The 22,472-nt window shown below is 32.9% G+C and overlaps 4 protein-coding genes across 5 annotated transcripts; 3 read left to right on the forward strand and 1 right to left on the reverse strand.

Moving 5' to 3' along the window:
- The first annotated feature begins 6,037 nt into the window (after positions 1–6,037).
- Positions 6,038–9,207, forward strand: LOC112769061 (calcium-dependent protein kinase SK5). Its single transcript, XM_025813457.3, has 7 exons — positions 6,038–6,865; positions 7,439–7,582; positions 7,699–7,851; positions 7,932–8,047; positions 8,384–8,551; positions 8,637–8,861; positions 8,940–9,207. Exons 1-7 carry the CDS (start codon positions 6,307–6,309, stop codon positions 9,096–9,098), a joined length of 1,524 nt encoding a protein of 507 aa, XP_025669242.1. The 5' UTR covers positions 6,038–6,306; the 3' UTR covers positions 9,099–9,207.
- A 469-nt stretch (positions 9,208–9,676) lies between these two features.
- Positions 9,677–11,830, reverse strand: LOC112769062 (uncharacterized). Its single transcript, XM_025813458.3, has 3 exons — positions 11,284–11,830; positions 11,040–11,189; positions 9,677–10,217 (listed from the first exon to the last, which is right to left on the reverse strand). The coding sequence occupies exons 1-3, from the start codon at positions 11,455–11,457 to the stop codon at positions 10,074–10,076; spliced, it is 468 nt and encodes a 155-aa protein (XP_025669243.1). The 5' UTR covers positions 11,458–11,830; the 3' UTR covers positions 9,677–10,073.
- A 909-nt stretch (positions 11,831–12,739) lies between these two features.
- LOC112769060 (uncharacterized) lies at positions 12,740–18,028 on the forward strand. The gene is made up of 12 exons (XM_025813456.2): positions 12,740–13,177; positions 14,046–14,192; positions 14,321–14,435; positions 14,539–14,633; positions 14,738–14,841; positions 15,174–15,211; positions 15,571–15,806; positions 15,975–16,068; positions 16,177–16,367; positions 16,616–16,835; positions 16,949–17,116; positions 17,562–18,028. The coding sequence occupies exons 1-12, from the start codon at positions 12,977–12,979 to the stop codon at positions 17,714–17,716; spliced, it is 1,764 nt and encodes a 587-aa protein (XP_025669241.1). The 5' UTR covers positions 12,740–12,976; the 3' UTR covers positions 17,717–18,028.
- LOC112769059 (uncharacterized) lies at positions 17,963–21,786 on the forward strand. Of its 2 annotated transcripts, none has more exons than XM_025813455.3 (4): positions 17,963–18,559; positions 18,811–18,896; positions 19,498–20,409; positions 20,614–21,786. In XM_025813455.3, exons 2-4 carry the CDS (start codon positions 18,834–18,836, stop codon positions 21,493–21,495), a joined length of 1,857 nt encoding a protein of 618 aa, XP_025669240.1. In that variant the 5' UTR covers positions 17,963–18,559; positions 18,811–18,833; the 3' UTR covers positions 21,496–21,786. The 2 variants fall into 2 exon arrangements, with proteins under 2 accessions (XP_025669240.1, XP_072080747.1); XM_072224646.1 differs by having other exon boundaries at positions 18,439–18,639.
- The last annotated feature ends 686 nt before the right edge of the window (positions 21,787–22,472 follow it).

The following is a 22,472-nucleotide window of genomic DNA, read 5'->3' on the forward strand; positions in this document are numbered from 1 at the left end:
AAGTTGTTGATGTTGATGCTCAAAAAGAACTTTTTTATTAGGTAGTGTTTGTTTTTTAGATATTATAATTAGAACTAAAAAATTGAGATTTAATATTGTGTTTAGTGGTTAAAAATTTGAACTAAAATTTCAGTTTTATAATATAAAATTTTAATTCTTTTAGAATTTTCAAAAATTGAGAATACAAGATACTAAAATTTTAACAATATTTTTTTTAATAACTAAGGATATTTAGTAAATATTTTCATTTTATATTTATATTTATTTTGAATCAAATAAGATACTAAAATATAATTTAGTTTTAGTATATTTTACACCAAACATAATACAAATATTTAATCTAATTTTAGTTTCAGTCTTTGTCTTCTAATCTTAGTCTCTATTTCAAACGCAACTTTAATTTTGTTGTTTTGTGGAGTGAAATTGTTCAAAAGGAAGAACTTGGGAACAAAGACGTTAAAGAGAAGACTAGAAATTACTTTTGGAAGAAGAGAAAGTAAATAAATAAAAGCATAGAAGATGATACCCATGAATTTCAATTCCAAACTTGTATTCACTCAGCATGGAAAAGTCTTGTTGTTAATACAGAGAAGGTATTGCTATTGGTGAGTGGTTGTTTTCTTTCTAGTTGCTACTATCATGTTTTGAGAAGATGAAAGGAATAGAAGAAGTCAAGAATATTAAATCAAGAATTGATTTGGTTTTTTGTAATAATAAACATAATTAATAATATTTTAATATATTTTTTTATGAATATTGTAAGTATTAATAAATTGATAATTAAATATTACAATCAAACAATTTATTATTTAAGTAAAAATATTATATGATTGATTTTTTACAAGTAAGAACTAGTTTATATATGGAAAGAAAGCTGATGCACATTGGATGGAATTAAAGAAGGAAGAATTTCCTCTTCAATGCCAACGACCATAACCATTAATGTGTAAATGACTAGCTTGATTATATTAGAAATGATTCCAACATTGAAGGAAGCAATCAACCTTTATATATGAAGCTATCCAACAAGAAAGAAGGCAACTATTCGAGCTTAATTCAGAATAGACACAATCTTTGTTACCTTGTCATTTGAAGGCATTCATATATTTTTTTGGTGGAAACTCAAATGCATTCGACTTCTCGTGAAGTTGATACTTTAGAGCTGTTAGATGATTTGTCTGATTTAACTAAATTTTTATCTAACGACTCTCAGGTATCAATTTCACGTGAAGTCGACTTCACCTGAATTTTTATCATATTTTTTTTGTCTGATTTAAGTTTAATTACTTTGAGAGATACAAAAGACAAAGAAAAGTAGTACATACAAAAGCCATTTAATTTTTTGTTTGAGTATTTTGATTTCGAAAGCGCTGGCCGTCAGAGTGCACTTGGTTCTCTTTAATTAGGTTGTGTTAGTATCTAGGTAATTACTAAACTTGGGATAACTTAGATAGTTTATAAAAGTGTGAGTCTCTTAAAATTATTGTTTGTAATCCTCATTAATTATATTGAAAATTCTATCATTATCGTAGTAAAGATTGGACGTATGTTATATTACACTTCGTGATTGAATTAAAATACATTTGTATTTTCTTTTATCTTTTGTTCTACAATATAAGACGAGATAAAATTACAAATAATCTCTTAAATTTAGTATATTACACAAATTATTTTATTAAACATTAAAAGGATTTTTTGATTCAACCACCTTCTTAACTTATTTGGGAATTTTCCCAAAAAATGACTCCATTTCACTTTTTCCAATGGAAATCTGACCACTATTATTGTTCAAGAGAACAAAAAATGATTTGTCTTACTTGTACCATAGACACTTGATAATTACGTATATGAGTGTATGTGTCAATCTTTTTATATTAATATTTTTTATTGGTCACTGATAAAAAAAATATGATAAAAAATTAATTTATCTGTCAAAATTAAATTTTAGACATTTGTTTTGGTGTATTTTAGAGGATGAAGAATAAAAACTTTTGATATTAAAAATGTGAGCGACTAATTTAAATAATTAATAAAAAATTATTATATTCAAATGATTTTTTTATTATCTCTAGCATTCTAGATGGAAGATACATTTCTGTCATTATAAATTTTACCATAGCATAAGTTTGTGTATTATATACACTTTATTAACTCGAAATTGTTTTTAATATTTCTATTTTTATTTAATTTAATTAGTTATCTTCACCCATGTGAATACCTAAACCACAAGATCTCAATTATATATCTATTATCATATACTCATGCTCTCTACTTTTTTTAAATAATTCTCTTTTTTTTTTTTTTACCAAAGATAGAAGACTCGAACCTGCAACCTCTTAATTGAGTATGAGGAGATTATGTCATTTGAGCTATAACTCATTGGCAAATAACTCTCTCTTTTACTCTCTATATTTATAGACAATTTAATTAATATATAGTTCTGTATTCATATATTTTATTTTTGTCTTTTTGAATGAGAGGCACAGAGCTAATGAATAATAGCTCAAATGACATAGTCTCCCCATACTCAATTAAGAGGTTGCAGATTCGAGTCTTCTATCTAGTAAAAAAAAAAAAAAAGGGAGAGACACATAATATTTTATGGGGTTCACTTTTAGATATACCACGTCCACCGGCTCAATCAATATTAATGATTTAATGCTACTAATATTAATGGCTTTACATTAATAATAAAAATTCAGTTTCAGAAAGCTACTTTTACTACTATAATAAACTCAACTTTAACCGTAAGATTTAATTAAGACGTTAGCCGTAAAACTTGTCAATAATGACATAATAAATATGTTACAAACTACTTTCAATATTAGTCTATGATTTATGATTTATTTGTGTGATGAAAATTCAATATTCAATATTTTGAATAATAATATAATAATAAGGTACTATTATATAACTACTTACTCAGAATGGAATAATACTAAGAAGCATATTATACAGTGCTTAAACTAATATAAAAAATATTTGGTAATCAAAAAAATTAACAAAAAATAAATAGAATTGTCTTATTTAACATTCATTAATTATCGCAACAATTAATGAATGCTAAATAAGATAAGTTTTGACTGTTTTTTTTTTTGTTTCTCTAACATTACCAAACTAATATATAGACAATTGGTTCGTACACTTTGGAGAAAATTATTAGAGAATAAATTTGACAAATCTATTATATACATTTTTAGAGTAAATTCCTATACTGGTCTTCGAGATTGACGCTGTGCACTAAAATTGTTCTGAGATTTCAATTGCACTAGTTATGTTCCTAAGATTGGAAAAATTACACCATAGTAGTTCCTGACCCATTTTCTGTTAACGACGCGTTGATGTGACTTGATGACGTAGACCTTTGGTGACACATGTCATCTCATGGTTTGGTCACGTGTAACGGTATGATGACGTGTCGGTCAACGACACGTGGCATGCTGACATGGATGGGTATGCCACGTGTCACAATGCTATTTTGCCATGTGTCGCAAATGCTATTTGTCCATGTATCATCCACTATGTCATCGTTACATGTGTACCAAATTGGTTCCTTACTTTGTATCAAATGACTCATTTTAGTCCCTGAAATTGAATGTCGTGCACCAAATTAGTCCCTTCATTAGTAGTGTAATATATGAAAAAGTCGCCTAACTAAGTTATAGATAAAATGAATTATTATAATCGACAGTATAAATCTATCTTATTAATTTAGTAAGAAGTTAATTATATGAGAAATCGGACATTCTTAAAATAGATGAGAATAATGAATTTATATTAGTTAATAAGTGTCTTATCAAATATTTTTAAAATATTTATTAAAGTGTTAAATGTTAAAAAAATTGTATTAGAGAATATTATTATACTCTTAACTTACACTCTTTATTAAATCAATATCAATATGTCACATAATTCTTTTAATAAAATATTGTAGAAAAAATTGTATAATTAAAACTAATATTTTAAAAATATTTTATAAAAACACTTATATTTAAATAACTTGTGAAAAGATAAAATTAAAATTAGTGTATTCAAATATATAATGAGAATTTTAAATTTATAAAAAAAATGAGAAAAAATTGATGAAGGGACTAATTTGGTGTACGACATTCAATTTTAGGGACTAAAATGAGTCATTTGATGCAAAGTAAGGGACCAATTTGGTGCACATGTAACGATGACATAGTAGATGACACGTGGACAAATAGCATTGCGACATGTGGCATAATCTGACACGTGGCAAAATAGCATTGTGACACGTGGCATACACATCCACGTCAGCATTCCACGTGTCGTTGACCAACACATCATCGTATCGTTACACGTGGCCAAACCATGAGGTGACACATGTCACCAAAAGTCCACGTCATCAAGCCACGTCAGCGCGTCGTTAACGAAAAACGGATTAGGAACTACTTTGGTGTAATTTTTCCAATATCAGAAACATAATTGGTGCAATTGGAATCTCAATGATAATTTTGGTGCACGACGTCAATCTCGAGACCACTATGAGAATTTATTCACATTTTTAACACAAAATAATTGCATTTCTAATTAATTTGATACACAGTTAAAGTTTGCATAACTCGGAATATGCATTAGATATTTAATTATTTATATATACTATATAATTATATGGTACATCTAAATGACAGGAATTATTTAGTGTTTTAATTTAAAAATAATATTTCATATTCAAATAAAATATGAAAAAAAATTATTTCATGCATTAAATAAATGCACAATTTTAAATTTATCATATAATTATTACACAATAGAAATTAGAGAAATAATAATATTATTCTTATTTTCTATAATATCATTTTTTCATATAATTTTTTATTATATATTTGTATAAATTTATAAAAAAAAAGAATAATATTATCAAAATAGAAGTGGTATTATCATTTTTAAAAAAAATAATGTACCCTTTTGTTTTCGAAAAATACACTGGTAATGATCATATCGTGTCAAATGGGGATTGATATAAAACAACTATATTATATATACATAAAAAATTAACTATTAAACCAGTCTTTCATATAAAGTATATATTAAAATATAAAATATAAAATAAACATTAAAAATAAATTAAGTGTTACTAATGGCTCAATAGACACAAATACTTATTTAACCGTTTTTTTATTATTTTTATAAAAATAATTTTATTTGTTTTTCTAATATATTATTCACTCCTCATTTTGTTAATTAAGTTTTTTTTATCATTTTAATATTATCCTAATTTTATTTATATTATTTTTTTAAAAATAAAATCACTAAAAGATTAAAGACATTTAAAATACTAAATAATAAAAGTACACAATAAACATATATCTATCTTATTGAAAAATAATAGTTCAGAAATTAATGGATATAATTTTTTATCAAAAAAACTAAATATAAAATAAAATATATGTTAATTATTTACAAAAGATAAATTATACTTAAATGACATAGAGGAATAACCCATTAAATACTATATGTTATATATAAATATATGATAGTTTGTTTGGTGGGTAATTTTTTGTGCAAATAGAAACTTTTTTTAATGTAAAATCAGCAAGTCTTAAAAAAAAAAACTCATGCATATAATAAACTAATTACCATACCGTTTCATCATGAATGTGAAACTCATTTCAAGATGATACTGAATGAGTTAGATTAGAAATTATTAATTCCATTACAATAATAAGACAACAGCCAAAGCATAGTTTATTTACACCACTTGAATGAAAAAGTAACAGCATTATTGTATTTATTATGGCTTCCAAGATATTCCACTTATAACCTCCCCAATTCCCATCACCATTTCCAATACAGCACAAAAGTCCATAGCAAAAGTGGTAATATAAAAAAGGGATACACATAATTCAATCACAAAAATGAAAAAGATTCTTTATTCATTGTTTTTTTTTTTGTTTCATGGAAATGCTTTTTTCCTTTTTGAGCATCAAATTTTGGTATTAATAAAATAAACACACCCATATATATTTTTTTTTAAATCTTCAAACAACAAATATCTTTGCTTGTGTGTGAAGTTGAAACTTGAAAGTTGAGAGTTGAAAACACTTTATTGCTACACAAAAAAGAGTGGACTCATATCTCATCTTTGACAATTGACACAGTCATAGGTTTAAAGTCTTCCCTAATTAAAAGGGTCTTTTGTTCACACATTCTTGTTTCTTTCTTTGATCTTTGATCTTATTTTCCATCATCATCATCATCTTTGTGTTGTAGCCATCATCAATATCATTCATCAAATTGCAACAACAGCATCCAATACATCACATAAAACAAGATTTAACAATGGCCAAATCCAACACTACTACCAAAAATACAACCTTAACACCAAAACCAACATGGGTTTTGCCTTATAGAACAAAAAATCTGAATGAAGTCTACACTCTAGGAAGAAAATTGGGTCAAGGTCAATTTGGAACCACATACCTTTGCACACACAAAACAACAGGATGCAAATATGCCTGCAAATCAATCCCAAAGAAGAAGCTTTTCTGCAAAGAGGATTATGATGATGTTTGGAGGGAGGTTCAGATAATGCACCATTTATCCGAGCACCCCAATGTGGTGAGGATCCATGGAACCTATGAGGACATCTCAAATGTTCATTTGGTTATGGAGGTTTGTGAGGGTGGTGAGTTGTTTGATAGGATTGTGAAGAAGGGTCAATACAGTGAGAGAGAGGCTGCAAAGGTTATTAAGACCATTGTTGAGGTTGTTGAGTCTTGTCACTCTCTTGGGGTCATGCATAGAGACCTAAAGCCTGAGAATTTCTTGTTTGATAGTGTTGAAGAAGATGCTAAGCTTAAAGCCACTGATTTTGGTTTGTCTGTGTTCTACAAACCAGGTTTGTTTCCTTTGCTTCTAGCTTCTGGTTCAGTTACTTATAGATCCCTCCTTGATACTACTTAATGAGGAAAGAATAGTATTTAAGCAAATGTTTAAGAATGTTTTGTTGCGCGATTAGGGTGACCCGTTTATTCGATTGTTTTTGACATTTTTAAGAACTAGAAAATGCAGACAATGCTTTTGTGATTTGATGTATTGGTCTGATTTCATTTAAAATGTTGTTTCATGACTCTGGCCTTAACTATCTTCTTGAATTTGTGTGATCAGACTTTAAATCTTATTGATTTTGGTTAAATATCATGGCCATATGGTGAAAATATTGAAATTATGGATCTTCAATTGATTGTAGTTTGTAATGGTGTTTCATCATTTGATTTGGAATCTGATCAAGTTGAGAAAGAGATATATATACCTGAATATTTGAACTCTGGAAAATGGCTATATATGTATCTTCAAGTGCTTTTGAACTTAAGATCCTTGCCTTGAAGACAATTAAATAGTTAAATTTCTCAATCTCTTTAAGGCATAGTTTACTGTTTAAAAATGATATTTGATTGTCTGTGCTTTTCAGGTGAATCTTTTACTGATGTTGTTGGAAGCCCTTACTATGTTGCGCCGGAAGTCCTGCGCAAACATTATGGACCAGAGTTAGACGTGTGGAGTGCCGGCGTTATCTTGTACATCTTACTAAGTGGAGTGCCACCATTCTGGGCAGGTATTACTCCCTCTGTTCCAAAATATCTGTATTAATTTCGAAACTGTATCTAGATATATTGAATAATGAAAGTACCAAAATTAAAAAAGTACTAATGCAAATTATTTGATCAACAGAAACGGAGCAAGGGATCTTCAGGCAGATTTTAATGGGAAAACTTGATTTCCGCTCTGAGCCATGGCCTAGCATTTCCGGCAGCGCAAAGGATCTAATCCGGAAAATGCTAGACCGAAATCCAAAAACAAGGCTCACAGCTCACCAAGTACTTTGTAAGTCTATCATTAAATCTTGAAGAGCACGTAACTTGATTTGCACGAAACAGCTCATAGCTCATCTTTTTCTGTGTCAGGTCACCCGTGGATCGTTGATGACAATATTGCGCCGGATAAACCTCTTGATTCTGCTGTCTTATCGCGCCTGAAGCAGTTCTCCGCAATGAATAAGCTTAAGAAGATGGCGCTGCGCGTAAGGCTTTCTTATAACATCTTGTTAAGGCTAAGAATGCAGTAATCTGTTCCTGATAGAATGAGAAAGTGATTAATTATATTTGCTAAGATAAACTTTCCATTGAATTGAAAGAAATTAATGAATGTAACTAAGATCACTTTCTTCAAAGCCTTGGCCTGAATTTCAAGCAACAATTATATCTATAATTTGTAAGACACCAAAAGTTTTGAGAGCTTTTCACTTTTTCAGCTTAAATCTTACATTTGGAACTCTATCAGAACCTCATTGTTTTCACCAGGAGCTTGAAACTGATCCTAATTCTACAATTTCAAAACTTTTGCTTACTCGTTCCAGGTTATTGCTGAGAGGCTCTCTGAGGAAGAAATTGGTGGTCTGAAAGAGTTGTTTAAGATGCTTGATGCAGACAACAGCGGAACCATAACATTTGAAGAGCTAAAAGTTGGTTTAAAGAAAGTAGGATCTGAACTTATGGAATCCGAAATCAAGGATCTTATGGATGCAGTAAGATCAATGTTAACATTTGTTTAGTGAATCCAATTTTCCAAGTTAAGGATTAGACATAATCTTATGATGTTGTATGAAACAGGCTGATATTGATAACAGTGGTACAATTGACTATGGTGAATTCATTGCTGCTACTGTTCACTTGAATAAGCTTGAGAGAGAGGAAAACCTGTTGTCAGCATTCTCTTATTTTGACAAAGATGGAAGTGGCTACATAACCATTGATGAGATTCAACAAGCTTGTAAGGAGTTTGGTTTGGATGATGTCCATATTGATGAAATGGTCAAGGAAATTGATCAAGACAATGTAAGCACTGTTTTATCCTGCAATTATAAATTGAGCATAGATTCATTACTAGGGATTAATGGAAGACTTGTGATGCAGGATGGACAAATAGATTATGGCGAATTTGCTGCCATGATGAGAAAAGGTAATGCAGGCGGAGCGATCGGAAGGCGAACTATGAGAAGAACACTCAATTTCAGAGATGCTCTGGGAATCCCAAGGGATGGATCTGATCAATCTGCTGATGATTACCTTTAGTAATTGTTTGGTGAAAATTCTGAACAATGAAAAACTTTGGTGACATGAACCAAATTTTGTATTTATGAGAATAAACCCATTATTATAAAGGTGTTTTTCTTTAGATGTACACAAGGCTAAAACATGCTAATTCTATTAAAAGGATATAATTACAAATAATATAAAGTAAAAACAATGATAAATTGGAAGACTAAATTAAATCAACTATCATATTTTCCACAAGACATGTTAATCACTTTAGAACTATTCCGTGGAACGCACATACAATGAAAGTTATCATTGATCCAAGGATTTGATTAATCCTTCACGTTTTTTTGTTGTACAAATCTCCTTATTTTAGAGAAGCCAAATCTTTGCATTGAGCATTTCCTGTCTATATTGTTGAAGAATATCTGCAGAAATTAGTCATCAACCTCAGTGTGTTCCTCTATGGACCAATGAATCTGTCAAGTATTGCTGGGTAACTAATCGAAAATTTAGGACTGTAATGTTTGATATTGTAGTTGCATCAGTAGGCACTGACCTAAAATAAGTGGTATTTAGAAGGCTAAAATGTAAAATGTAAAGGCACACGCAGCTACAACAAATGAACCTTATTTAAAACTAAATAGAGTCAGCTAAATAGATAAACAAAATATACACTTGCCTTTTATAAGATCCAAGATTCCAATAAATCTTTTTAGCATAAGTTCTGGCTCCTGAATTCATACATACCCAAAAATAAATCTTTCCTATAAATCAATATGTATAAATTATGAAGTCACAAAGAGGAGCTGGTTATGGCCACTTCATGTGACAATGATGAGCTGTGTCTGCACATCAATATGAACTTATAAATCATTCAGGGTAACATCTCACATGTAGCAACCATAGCATTTGCAAGAAACTAAATCAGGAGTGACGAATGCGTATATTTGCCAGTTGCGAATATTAGCCAACATGGAACTGCTTATTTCGTTAGCATAGTTGCTGCCTTCACATCTTGCTGGCAAGCGGAAGATATTTGGTATGACGCCCCTGCGCAAAAATTTTGCCAGTCTTTTTCTTCCTGAACTCGACACTAACAACAGCTACTGCCTTTCCTACACGTAGGGTCTTGGCCTCGATCTCAATCTCCTCCTAACATAACAGAAGGCCACAAATAAAAAAGAAATCATCAAATCAACAACATCCAATATCATAAACCAAGAAGCGGATCCCTCCATTCCACTCATCGAAAAACAAAGTCTCATCCATACTGAACAATAAATCAATTCATGCCAAAATTAGAAAAGAGCATAGTTCACAAAATCATAAGCAATTGCAATAGTTTAAAGAGGGTGTCAACAGATAAAATCATAGGTTTTATCTTTGAGGGTCTCCCAATTTTTGTTTCTTGACCAGATATCAGACTGAATAGAGCTTGTAGCAGTGACCAAATTCATGGTAGCAAGACGGACAAAGAGCGAAAGATATCATATCATACTGCAATCTATCTGCGCTCAGGTGAATAACAATAAATTCAAACCTTTTTCTTTTAAAAATGATAGGTACTCTAGTTTGAGCTAGGCCAATATCATATTGGGAATAAAGTTCTCCCTATATATATATACTCCTTTTTTTCATAGGACTCAATATCACTTGAACCAACAATACGGTTGATCAATTCATGAAAGCCAAAGGGACCATTCCAACAGCTTCTTGAGGCATCAAACAAAGCAAACCATTACCAAACACATCACAGCCGCAAAACAATTTATACAAAGATCAAATCAAGCAACTTGAATTTGTCAAAAGATTCCACATATTTTCACCATTTGACAAATTCAGTGTGGAATTGCACATTTTGACAATTGATAGCGGCCAATTTCATTTTGTTTCCCCCTAAAAGAACACAAAAGAAAAGAAAAGAAAAGGTAAAGATAAATAGAAATGAATGATGATAGATAGATAGATACTAACATGAGCATATGCAGCATCTAAGTATGTAACATTGATCTCCACAGAAACCCCAGTCCTGCCAGACATATGCCCTAGGGTGGGAATCGCAGCTGAACCCACCACATCCACCATGGTGGCGGTGGCGCCGCCGTGCAACGAGTTGCCGGAATTCTAAGAAACAACAGAGCGATTAGCGAAATTGAGAGAGTAAACAGAATAGAATCGAAATTGTTGAGGATTGAGAGGTAAGGGCGAACGAACGAACGAGTAAACGAGGAGGGATTTTCATGGAGCAGAGGACTCGGCCTGGTTCAACGAGATCGACGCGAAGTGCATTGAGGACTAAGGGTTCCAAGAATCTTGGAGGGAGTTCATCCACAAGCGATGACGTGTCACCTCCTGGTTTCTCCAAGTACTTCTTCACCGATTCCAAGTTCATTTTCCTTCTTTCTTTCTTTCTTCTCTGCGATGCGATTTATCGAATACACTCACTGTTTTCCTTGTTCCTCTTGTTCCTCAACCTCCCGTTTGTCTTTGCATTTCAGTCAACCAAGTCATGCGATCATATTTTTTTTGGTTACCCACGGTATCATTAATTCGACACGTCAAATATTAATTCGTTTTGTTACCCACGATATCATTAATTCGACACGTTAAAGATTAATTCGTTGCAGATCTGAGTTTCATTTAATGGTCTGGCTAATAGGTTATTACATGCATAAGGTGAAGTTCAAACCCCACACTTACTTAAGCGAATAAGTGACCGATCAATTCAAATTAGTTTCATGCGATCATATTATTACTAACTTTTTTCATACAATTAAATATGCCTAAATTTTGAGTAATTATTCAAATTAATACTTATGGTTTTAAAGTGGACATTTTAGTTTTTTAAAAAAATTAATTCACATATTAATTTTTAAGATTTTATTCGGACAGATTTTGGATACAATTATTATTTAAATCTCCAAAAAATATGATAGAAGATTTTAAAAGTGAATATTTTAGTCTCTAAAAAGATAATACATAAATCAATCTCAATGTTAGTCTATTTTATTTTTTCTGTATGTCAATTTTTATTATTATTAACTTAGGTTAGTGCATGTGGATGATGACACTAACATATTAATATACTTTTTTAGTTAGAAACAAGTAAGGTGAATAATGGCCAATGAGTAATAGTTCAAATGGCATAGTCTCCCCATACTCAATTAAAAGGTTGCGAGTTCGAGTCTCATATTTTTGGTAAAAAAAAAAAAGATGAATAATGATACTTTGAAATATAAATTAAAATATTTTCTTTTAATATAAACATATTTTTTTTAAAATAAGACATTTTTTTATTATATTAAATACAAAAATATCAAATAATTTTAACATTGAATTTTTTATAAAATAATCTCTAATAATTTTATCAAACATTATTTATACGATTAATATAAAAAATAATTATTTTTACTGATATGTAATTATGTAATTAAATTAACGTGTAAAATTGTTTTATTTTAACTGAAAATCAAAATTAAATTAAATTGATATATTTGTTTGGACACCATTAAATTAATAAAAAATGATCTTTTTTCAATAAAAAAAATTTTTATTTTTATTTTTAACATGTTTAATAAATTTTTAATAATAAAAAATAAAAAATAAATTTTTAAAAATTATAATTTACATTTTTTTTAAAAATTTATTTAAAAAAAAATATTTTTTATGTAATAAATAAATAAAAAATATTTTTATATAATTATATCTAAACATAATAAGATGAGCCAAACAAACCTTATATATATGCGCAAGTGAAGTGAGGGCAAGTTGGGAGAAATCTTTAGCTTTATAAATATCCGCACTTAGTTACGCACTCGAAAAAGCTAACTCTCCGTCGTATCCTTCTCATTCCTTTTAGATCCTCGATTCTACCGCCGCCACCGCCTGCCTTATCCCTCTCTCCGCCGAATATGGCGCCGCCGACGGCCGCAGCTCAAGGCGGCCAGGCACCGCAAGGGAGACAACAGCAACAACAACAAGGAGGCTTTGGCCTCACCGGAATTATCCGCATAGCGGTTTTCTGGTACTTCGCCTCCAAATTTTTCTCTCCTAAAAAACCTACCGAACCTTCTGCTCTCATCAACAATCTCTTCCAGAAAGGCCAGCAACTAGTTCGTTCTTACACTCACTCTCTCACTTCTTCGTGATCTCTCTCTTTCACTTTCTCTCACTAACTTCCATACTGTTATGCTCGTTGATTAATCGATTTATGTGGATTTCGGAAATTTCAGTGCCCTTCTTTAGGTTGCGCCCTTTGTTCTTAGTTACTTAGACTGAGTTATGAATTTTGTAACTTCTAGGTGCGGTTTTTTTATTAACTGAAATTTCCTTCTGCACAGTTTCGCTGTGCAGTTTAGGTTGGTTGATTTTTTTACTATCGAGTATGCTCTTTGGGTCAGTTTATGTGAACGGAGAAAACCTGTGAATAAGAGAGCTTTACTTTTTCGTAGTTGGCCGATTTGGTTTGAATCATATCAGTCCGAGTATGGTCAACTAACTCCGAATATCTGATTTAGACTTGCAAAAAATCATAATTGAATGTGAAAAGAAATTGTACGAGGAAAATTAGGGTTTTATGTAAAATAGGACAATTGCTCAATAAGGAATGCTAGGTAAAACTGAAGGCTAAATTGAGAGTTTTATGGATGATGAAAGTGAGTGGATCCTAACGGAACAGAAAGGGAAGTTGAGGGGTGAAGTGGAATATAATAGCTGCTCTTTTCTTGCCATTAACCACCATTTTCTACATGCAATGATTGCAATCATAGCCTATGAAAGGTTATTATTCTACAAAGATTAACTCATGGTGAAAGATATGGAGGAAATTAATTTAGAGCTTGTGGGTATTATTATATTATCTGTCTGTGTTCTGCTGTTGGAGACTTGGAGTAAATTCAAAGTGTTTGCTATAATCCTATGTCATATTGCTTCTTGTCTTGGTACTTGTTAATGTTCTTTTTTTATGGTGATTTTGTTTAGGACATGTGGTTATATATCTCTGAGCGTGAGAAGTTCAACGACTTTGGTCGTGAAAGTGCTCTTGTTTGGCATGAAACCAATATTCCATATGCTGTTTGGGGACCTGAGAGTACCAGGACTCTTACTTTGAAGTATCACCCATCTGAGGTGTGACTTCCTGACTTGCTACTTCTTGTGGTGCATGATTTGCTTTCATTGATTACTGAAGAAAGTTTAAAAGTATTTTGTTTTCCCCAAGTATATTGAACTTTGTTGTGACTTGTTCTTTATTTCAGGCTTTGAAGAACAATGGGAGTCTGTATGCTCATGTTTTCTTTGCACATTCTGGATACTCACCTGACCCAAGTGATCCAGAATACCAACCTCAAGCAGCATTTGGAAGAACACATCGTATGATTTCTTATTTATTTTCCCTTCTCGTCGATACTTCTGTTACTTTTTTTAGTTTAAATTTAAGGGTTTACAAGACAGCACTATTTTTTATTGGCTTCAGCTGTTGTGATATACTTGCCCAAGTCAAAAGCAGATAAAAAGAAAAGTCTATTGGGGAATTCACCGGATTCTACTGAGGGCCAAGCGACATCCAAGGTGTGCTCGTAACTCGTTTTTCAATTTTTCAGTGTTGCTTAACATGATGGCACTTGCTGATTTTATGCGATGATCTCAATACATAGCAATTTTGGTTATTGTAGGTGGTTGATGATACCGAAGATGATTCTAAGGATGAAGGCCCTGTCGAGTGGGTTTCATATTGGAAACCAAATATAACTATAAACTTGGTTGCTGACTTCACACAGTATGTCAATTATTTTTGGTCCTTAGCTTTGCATGAGGGAAATATAAGAATGAGCATCCAATTTTTGTGTCACCTTTCTTTTAGTGGTGAATTAGGCTTTCTGATTGGAACATTTCAAATTTGTAGATGATTAAGCTGCTTAACTATGATTCCATCCTAAATAAAACAGTTTAATGGGTACTTTGTGATGACAATTACTGAAATTCACCCTTTTCATGGCTCTCTGTTCCATTCTCATGACTGATCATCCTTTACTTTCTAGTGTCTGAGCCAGTTATTGATGGATATTCTTTCTAACGCTGCTTATAATGTTGTACTCTTCCTGTTTGCAGGTATCCAAAAACAGGCATACCACCAAACATTGCTCCATGTATCCTTGTTTTCTGTTAATTTCTTTTTCGCTACCTTCCCATTGTAGTTTGTTTTGGCATTGGTTTTTGTATACTATATCTTCTGTATAGAGTATGGTTATATTATATGCAACATTAATGTAAAATAATGGAGAACTTCTAGATGGAGGATCTTGTACAGCTTATTGTCACTATGGTCGTATTCTATTCACTTTTAATTTTAAAATATAAATTCCGTCTTAACGCATTCATACGTTTGCACCAACAACTTTATGCTCTCTCCTTTCATGTTTTGATCTTCTATCATGTTCTGTTCCATCAACTATGAAATGCAAGTTAGCTGATCATATGTATGAGTTTCTTTAACTACAATGCCCAGACATGAATATCGATCCTTTCACTGGGAACTACTATCCAACTGTCTTTTTCAATGAGTTCTGGTTACTCAGGGATAAGTTGATAGCTTTGAATGAGACAGTAACTGAGTTACCACTTAATCTGGAGGTTGGTCCCATTAGTATGACAAAGTGGCAATTATTCATGCAGATTGACCAGTCATTTCAGATTCATCGTAATTATGGAAGCATGCTTGAAGGCGAAGCTGATGAATTAAAGGTCTGTTATCTAGAAATTCTTGGCAAAATGTTGTGTGATTTAATTCATGATGTGGGCATATCTAGTAGAGTTAATCGATATGTTGGAATCTTCTTGTTGAATGTTGAGAATAATTTGCAAGTCCTGTGTTTTTCCTATTTCTTGACTAGTTGTTTTTATTTATGTCAGAGGGTATTCTTGGAAGGAAATCCTTACCTCCTGGGAGTTACGATGATCGTATCTCTACTTCATTCTGTTTTTGATTTCTTGGCTTTCAAGAATGGTAAGTCATTTTGTATCACAATATTCAGGAAAGTTGCTCCATCAAGGAGATTCTGATGACTTTGGTTGGAGTCATAGCCTTTCATCTGACTGTTCTCTTTTTTCCCAGATATCCAATTTTGGAACAAAAATAAATCCATGGAGGGACTGTCTGCAAAGACCGTTGTTGTGAGCTTTATTTGTCAGCTTATTATCTTCCTTTATCTGCTTGACAATGACACCTCCTGGATGATTCTTGCAAGCTCTGGAATTGGCGTTGTTATTGAGTTCTGGAAAATTGGAAAAGCCATGCGTATAGAGGTATTGTTTGTGATATTCTGTTCTTTTTTTTTTTTTCATTTAGTATATCACCATATTTGATAATTGTGATTGTCGTGTAAAACTGCCATTCCTGAGAAATGACTTCTAGCTAACTTCTGTGTATCCTCATGTATACCAGTACTTACTGGCACTGTTTTATCGACCTTTTTGTTTGAATGAGAATACTTATGTTCTTCAACGCTGTTTGATTTCTGCAATCTGCAATTTATTCTCTTCTTTGTTTCCAGATTGATAGGACAGGAAAGATACCTATGTTGAGGCTCCGAGATCGAGAGTCATATGTAAGGAACAAGACAAAGGAGTATGATGATATTGCAATGAAGTATTTATCCTATGTTCTATTTCTCCTTGTTGTTGGCTTCTCCATTTACTCATTGATGTATGAGCGTCACAAGAGTTGGTATTCTTGGATTTTGTCTTCACTCACAAGCTGTGTCTACATGTTTGGTAAGCACTCTTCTAGTTCATTCAACTATAATTGTATTCTGGAGGAGATACTACCAGTTATATATATAACTTGTCTAAGTTTGATCTCTAATCTCTACTGGAAACTGGCGCAGGTTTTATTATGATGTGCCCTCAGTTGTTCATCAACTACAAGCTTAAATCTGTTGCTCATCTACCTTGGAGACAAATGACTTACAAGTTCCTCAATACCATCATTGATGATCTTTTTGCCTTTGTCATCAAAATGCCAACACTACATCGTCTCTCTGTCTTCCGCGATGGTAAGATTGGGATCATAACCACATGCTATTCTGCAACTGCCACATATACCAAGCATAATGTCCTCTAGGATTATATGCATGTAATATAGAACACCTTGCTCTTTTCCTTTTCCTTTCCTCCTACAAATGACATGCCAATTTTCGACTATTTGCCTTTCTAGAGATTCGGAGGTGGTACCAAATTTATAGAATAGGTCTGGCAGAACTTGTTTTGTTGTGCTATATTGCAGCTTTGTCTAACCTTTCATGACTGTGGGGACGGTTAACCTTTTTGTGACAGAATAGGGGGCCTTTTGTCGTTCAATCTACTAGTATGGTGGCCAATGCCTGATGTTCATCCTAGTTCATTACTTAGGGTCCATGCAAATGTTAATTATGTCGCCCTTGTCATTTTCTTAATATATTTTCATTAACTTGATATCTTTTACCCTTTCCTTCATTTCAGATCTCATCTTCCTCATATATTTATACCAACGGTGGATCTATCCAGTGGATAAGAAACGTGTAAATGAGTTTGGTTTTGGAGGCGAGGAGGACGATCAGGCTGTGGAATCTTCAGAGGTGGTTGCTGCAAAGGAAGAAGAGAAGAAAACCAATTGATTTAGTTTCCTGTCGGCCACTTTTGATAGAATTCTACAGTGAACACCATAAACTGCAGAATTCAAATGGGGACTAATTTATTTTTCTCCCCCATTTTTTTTCTTTGCTTTACATTTGCTATTAGATAGGACTGAAGGATGAAGTATCTATACAGCTTTTTGTTTGTGTTTTGTGAAGTAGAATTTCCTTAACAAGAATATCTTTAGTTTTATTTATTTATATTTGTCATCTCAGATGTCACCGGTTACATGTATTTTTTTTTTACCACTTTCCTAGTGTATTTTTTAAAAATTAAATTATCTTTCTACTAAATTGTTTGTATTGTAACTTTGAAAGTTGTGTTGCACATTTTTATTATCATCTAGGCCACAGCAAACTAGATTAGTAGCTTACTCTTGCACCATCTTCTCCCTCCTCTCATCATGCCTAGAGCAGCATATTTTGATATGAGAAAAAAGAAAGTTACATGAACAATAGAAAAATGAACAAGGATTTGGTCCTGCTAGAAGACTAATTCCTAATGGTTCAACATGGCATCTTTAATAAAAGAATGTCTGGAAACGGAGCTCCCAGCGAGTGTAGTTGGAATGAGGGGAATAGTGGAATACGTGGTGAATGGTTAATCTTGCCAATAGAAAGCTTACGTGGCGTGATCCACTCCTCGGAAATCTAATTATGATAATAATGTGTGGATAAGAATCTCCGGTGTGTATGCCACACACACACAAACACACACGAAGGCACTAAACTCCAATTGCTATTTTACTTTTTCTACATTCATAACATTATACTCTCTCTAACTGTCATAACTCTTCCCACAAGCTCCTCAACTGTTCTACAGAGGTATCCCTTCCTCTACTTCAACTTCTCTGCCTCCGAAACCATACCATCATCTTGCATTGACTATGCAGTATAAATTACCAGTATTGTTTGTTATCTTTTGAATCTTGTTGATGTCTATTCTTTACCTTTAATTTTGGGTCCAAAATTTCACTTTGGATGGGTGATTCGAGCATGAAAGGTTTAAATTATCATTATCACTTAGGTTGACATGTTTAGGGTTTGTTGATCACTAATAGTTAACAATCTTTCAGGAGGAGCTGCCAAGGGTAGAATCATGGATAGCACCCAAAAGGGAGCCCTTATGAGCAATGAAGGTCTTAAAGATTTACCACTCATGGTATATTCTCCACTGCTCTACTTTATGACAAATTCATTATGCCCTTACTCAGTTACATTTACTTTAATCTGTGACTCTGACTGTGATTAGCCTCAACTATTCCCATCATGTCGAGCCTTTAGACAGCAATACTGATCTTCATTTCTGTGAAGTATAATAACAAAAAAGAAAAGGATATGAATGTAATTATGCAAACAGAATTAGAATCAGGGTAGTTAATATTCTATTAGGTTCTGTTTAGTTAGTTAGTGCTGTTAGTCTTGCTGGCCAAGGCAGAGGTACTGCTTGTATATGTAAGTGTAGAGCATGTATAATCAGTTAGGCTACTTGTTCTTCATTTTTACCAATATTGAATAATCTTCTTCAAGTTTACTGTTTCTTGCAACACACTCAACGGTGTTGCTTTCAATTTCCTCCATACAATAATCTCAAATCATGAGTTATTCTTTCTCGAATGATTACGTGATTAGAAACATTCATGTTTTATTTGCAAAGTTACCCTGAATATTAGTATATTACAGTTAGTACTTAGGAACTCATAAACTTATTGTCTGATGGGCTCATAGAAGCTTATTGTCAACTTTTGGCAATGGTGAAACAGGAACTGCAGCAATACAGGAATAACCAAAGTAAGTTAAGCTCTAGTCGAGAAGAGACTCGTGATCAATCTCGCTGCCTTATCTGCACACGGGACAACAGTTGTCAAACAGTTTATTCAAGAACCAAACTGATGAATACTTTGATTGGAAGGGGGAAGCCACAGGAAGCTCAGTCCATCTTCAATAGTTTAACAGAACAAGGACATAGGCCAACTCTTATAACATACACAGCTCTTGTGGCTGCCCTCACCCGCCAGAAGCGTTTCAAATCCATTAATTCGCTTCTTTCTAAAGTTGTAGAGAATGGAATGAAGCCTGATTCAATACTTCTCAATGCTATGATCAACGCCTTTTCCGATTCTGGCAAGGTTGATGAAGCCATGAAAATCTTTCAGAAGATGAAGGAGTATGGATGTAAACCTACAACTAGTACTTATAATACCCTCATTAAAGGATTTGGAGTTGCCGGAAGGCCTTCCGAATCTATGAAATTGCTAGAGATGATGGATCAGGATGAAAATGTAAAAGCTAACGAGAGAACATATAATATTCTCAACCAAGCCTGGTGCACCCAGAAGAATCTTGAAGAGGCATGGAATGTTATGTACAAGATGGTAGCGTCGGGCCTGCAGCCCGATGTTGTCACCTTCAACACGTTCGCAAGGGCTTATGCTCAGAATGGTGAGACAGAAAAGGCAGAAAGGTTGATATTGAAAATGAAGTACAATAGAGTGAGACCTAATGAACGAACTTGTGGTATCATAATAAGTGGTTATTGTAAAGAAGGCAATATGACAGAGGCCTTAAGGTTTCTTTACGGAATGAAGGAGCTTGGAGTTCAACCGAATCTCGTCATTTTCAACTCTCTAATCAAAGGATATTTAGACATTACAGACACAAATGGGGTAGATGAGGTGAGTTCTCATATCTGATGCTTTTTATGAGATCCAACATTTTCCTTTAAGCATTCCCTTCTATAATAAAAGAGAGCAAGATTTTTATATTGAGATAGTAATCTTATGTTGCATGTATATTTTGTGCTTGTATCACGTTGGTCTATAATTATTTAGTATCAGATTTGTGATCAAAATAGTAACTCACAAATGAAAATTGGGCAGGCACTAACATTGATGGAAGAATTTGGGATAAAACCAGATGTGGTGACATTTAGTACCATCATGAATGGATGGAGCTCAGCAGGTCTTATGAAAAATTGCGAGGAGATATTCGAAGACATGGTGAAGGCTGGGATAGAGCCTGATATCCACGCATACAGCATCCTTGCAAAAGGTTATGCGCGTGCTGGACAGCCACGAAAAGCCGAGGCTCTTCTGGCTTCCATGAGAAAATATGGTGTCCATCCAAATGTTGTGATCTTTACTACCATCATCAGTGGATGGTGTGCCGCAGGAAGAATGGACCGTGCTGTTAAACTCTATGACAGAATGCATGAAATGGGAACTCCGGCAAACTTGAAAACTTATGAGACTTTAATATGGGGATATGGAGAAGCAAAACAACCTTGGAAAGCAGAAGAATTACTTGTTATCATGGAAGGGAGGGGTGTTGCCCCAGAAACAACCACTATACAACTGGTTGCCGATGCTTGGCGCGCCATTGGTTTTTCCAAGGAAGCCAAGAGAATTCTAAATGCTTTAGAAGACGACACTGAGCTCAATCAGAATCTTGAAGTCAACAAGATACCGATTCAAAGCTTGGACAGGATTTATAATAAAGAGCAACTCAGTGATTCCCACTCTAATCCACTGCAGATGCCTGATGTAGTGGTAACTCATCCAGAGAGAACAACAAATGGCAACATAAGAAGCAAAATGATAGTCAATGCATCTGTCATTTCACAGAAGGCTACCACTTGCATTGTTTTCGTTCGAACAAGTTCATACAGGGTTCAGCCACTTATTGTAAGTAAGCAGCAAACTCAAAACAACATTTATAGGCCCCTCCTTGATTGTTGCAGGGCAGTGCCAATACATTGTTAAGGTGACCTTCAGCTATGGCGGCTATGCGCAAATCCTGTCAAAATAGATTTCATTTGCTTCTATGAAATTGTAAATATCATCCTTGGACCAGGGAAAAAGGAAGACACACTTGCAGTTTTTACAAAATGCTGGTGTAAAATATTCATGTTCAGTTGCCAAAGGAATGTAATGTATGAGATACATGATGACAGAAATCATTCATTTACATTGCTATGTATGGTGCACGTTGTAGGGAAGTCCGTCTTCTATAAAATACTTGTAAAGAAAGAGAAGAAAACACATTATTCAGTATGTCTCACTAGTACTTTACCAACATCACAAGCAAGAACAGATCACTATCAATCTTTCGGGTCTTAATATCTCTCCACATCAAACCATTCACTATATCTAAATGTAGCATGGCATGCCTTACACTTTTGGTTTCAAACTTAAAATTTAATTTCGATGGACTGCAAGTGTAAAATCATTTTACATGTGTATCTAATCACATAACGTCACATTAGCAAAACTAATTATTTTTTACATTGACTGTGAGAATGGTCAACAAAAAAAAAACAGGTTGTGATTGCAGGATTATGTAAATTGTTTGCATGACTATGTAAAATGTTTTACATTGTCAGTGCATGTGCATCAAATTAAACTCTTCAAACTAATTCGTGAGTACAATCCAAATATGTTTATCATGAGTTATCTAATAATATTGAGAGTTTGAGACCCTAATTTCAAATTTGATCATTGTTAATGTATCAAAGAAAATCAACAAAGAATGTTGAATGATAATTATAAAAAGAGATCTCTTTTAATAATTTAATGTTAATGCATTATAGCAATGAGTGGTAAGTTGAAATAATTTGATACTTCTTTTTTTAATGATTTGATTAATATAGGTTATTTTAGTATATATTTGACTATCAATTATTTTAAACTCGTCGGATTGATCGACACTAAAACTCTAAAACTATATATATAATTGAATA

This window comes from Arachis hypogaea, chromosome 18 (genome assembly GCF_003086295.3).
Source record: "Arachis hypogaea cultivar Tifrunner chromosome 18, arahy.Tifrunner.gnm2.J5K5, whole genome shotgun sequence".
Taxonomy (NCBI): Eukaryota; Viridiplantae; Streptophyta; class Magnoliopsida; order Fabales; family Fabaceae; genus Arachis; species Arachis hypogaea.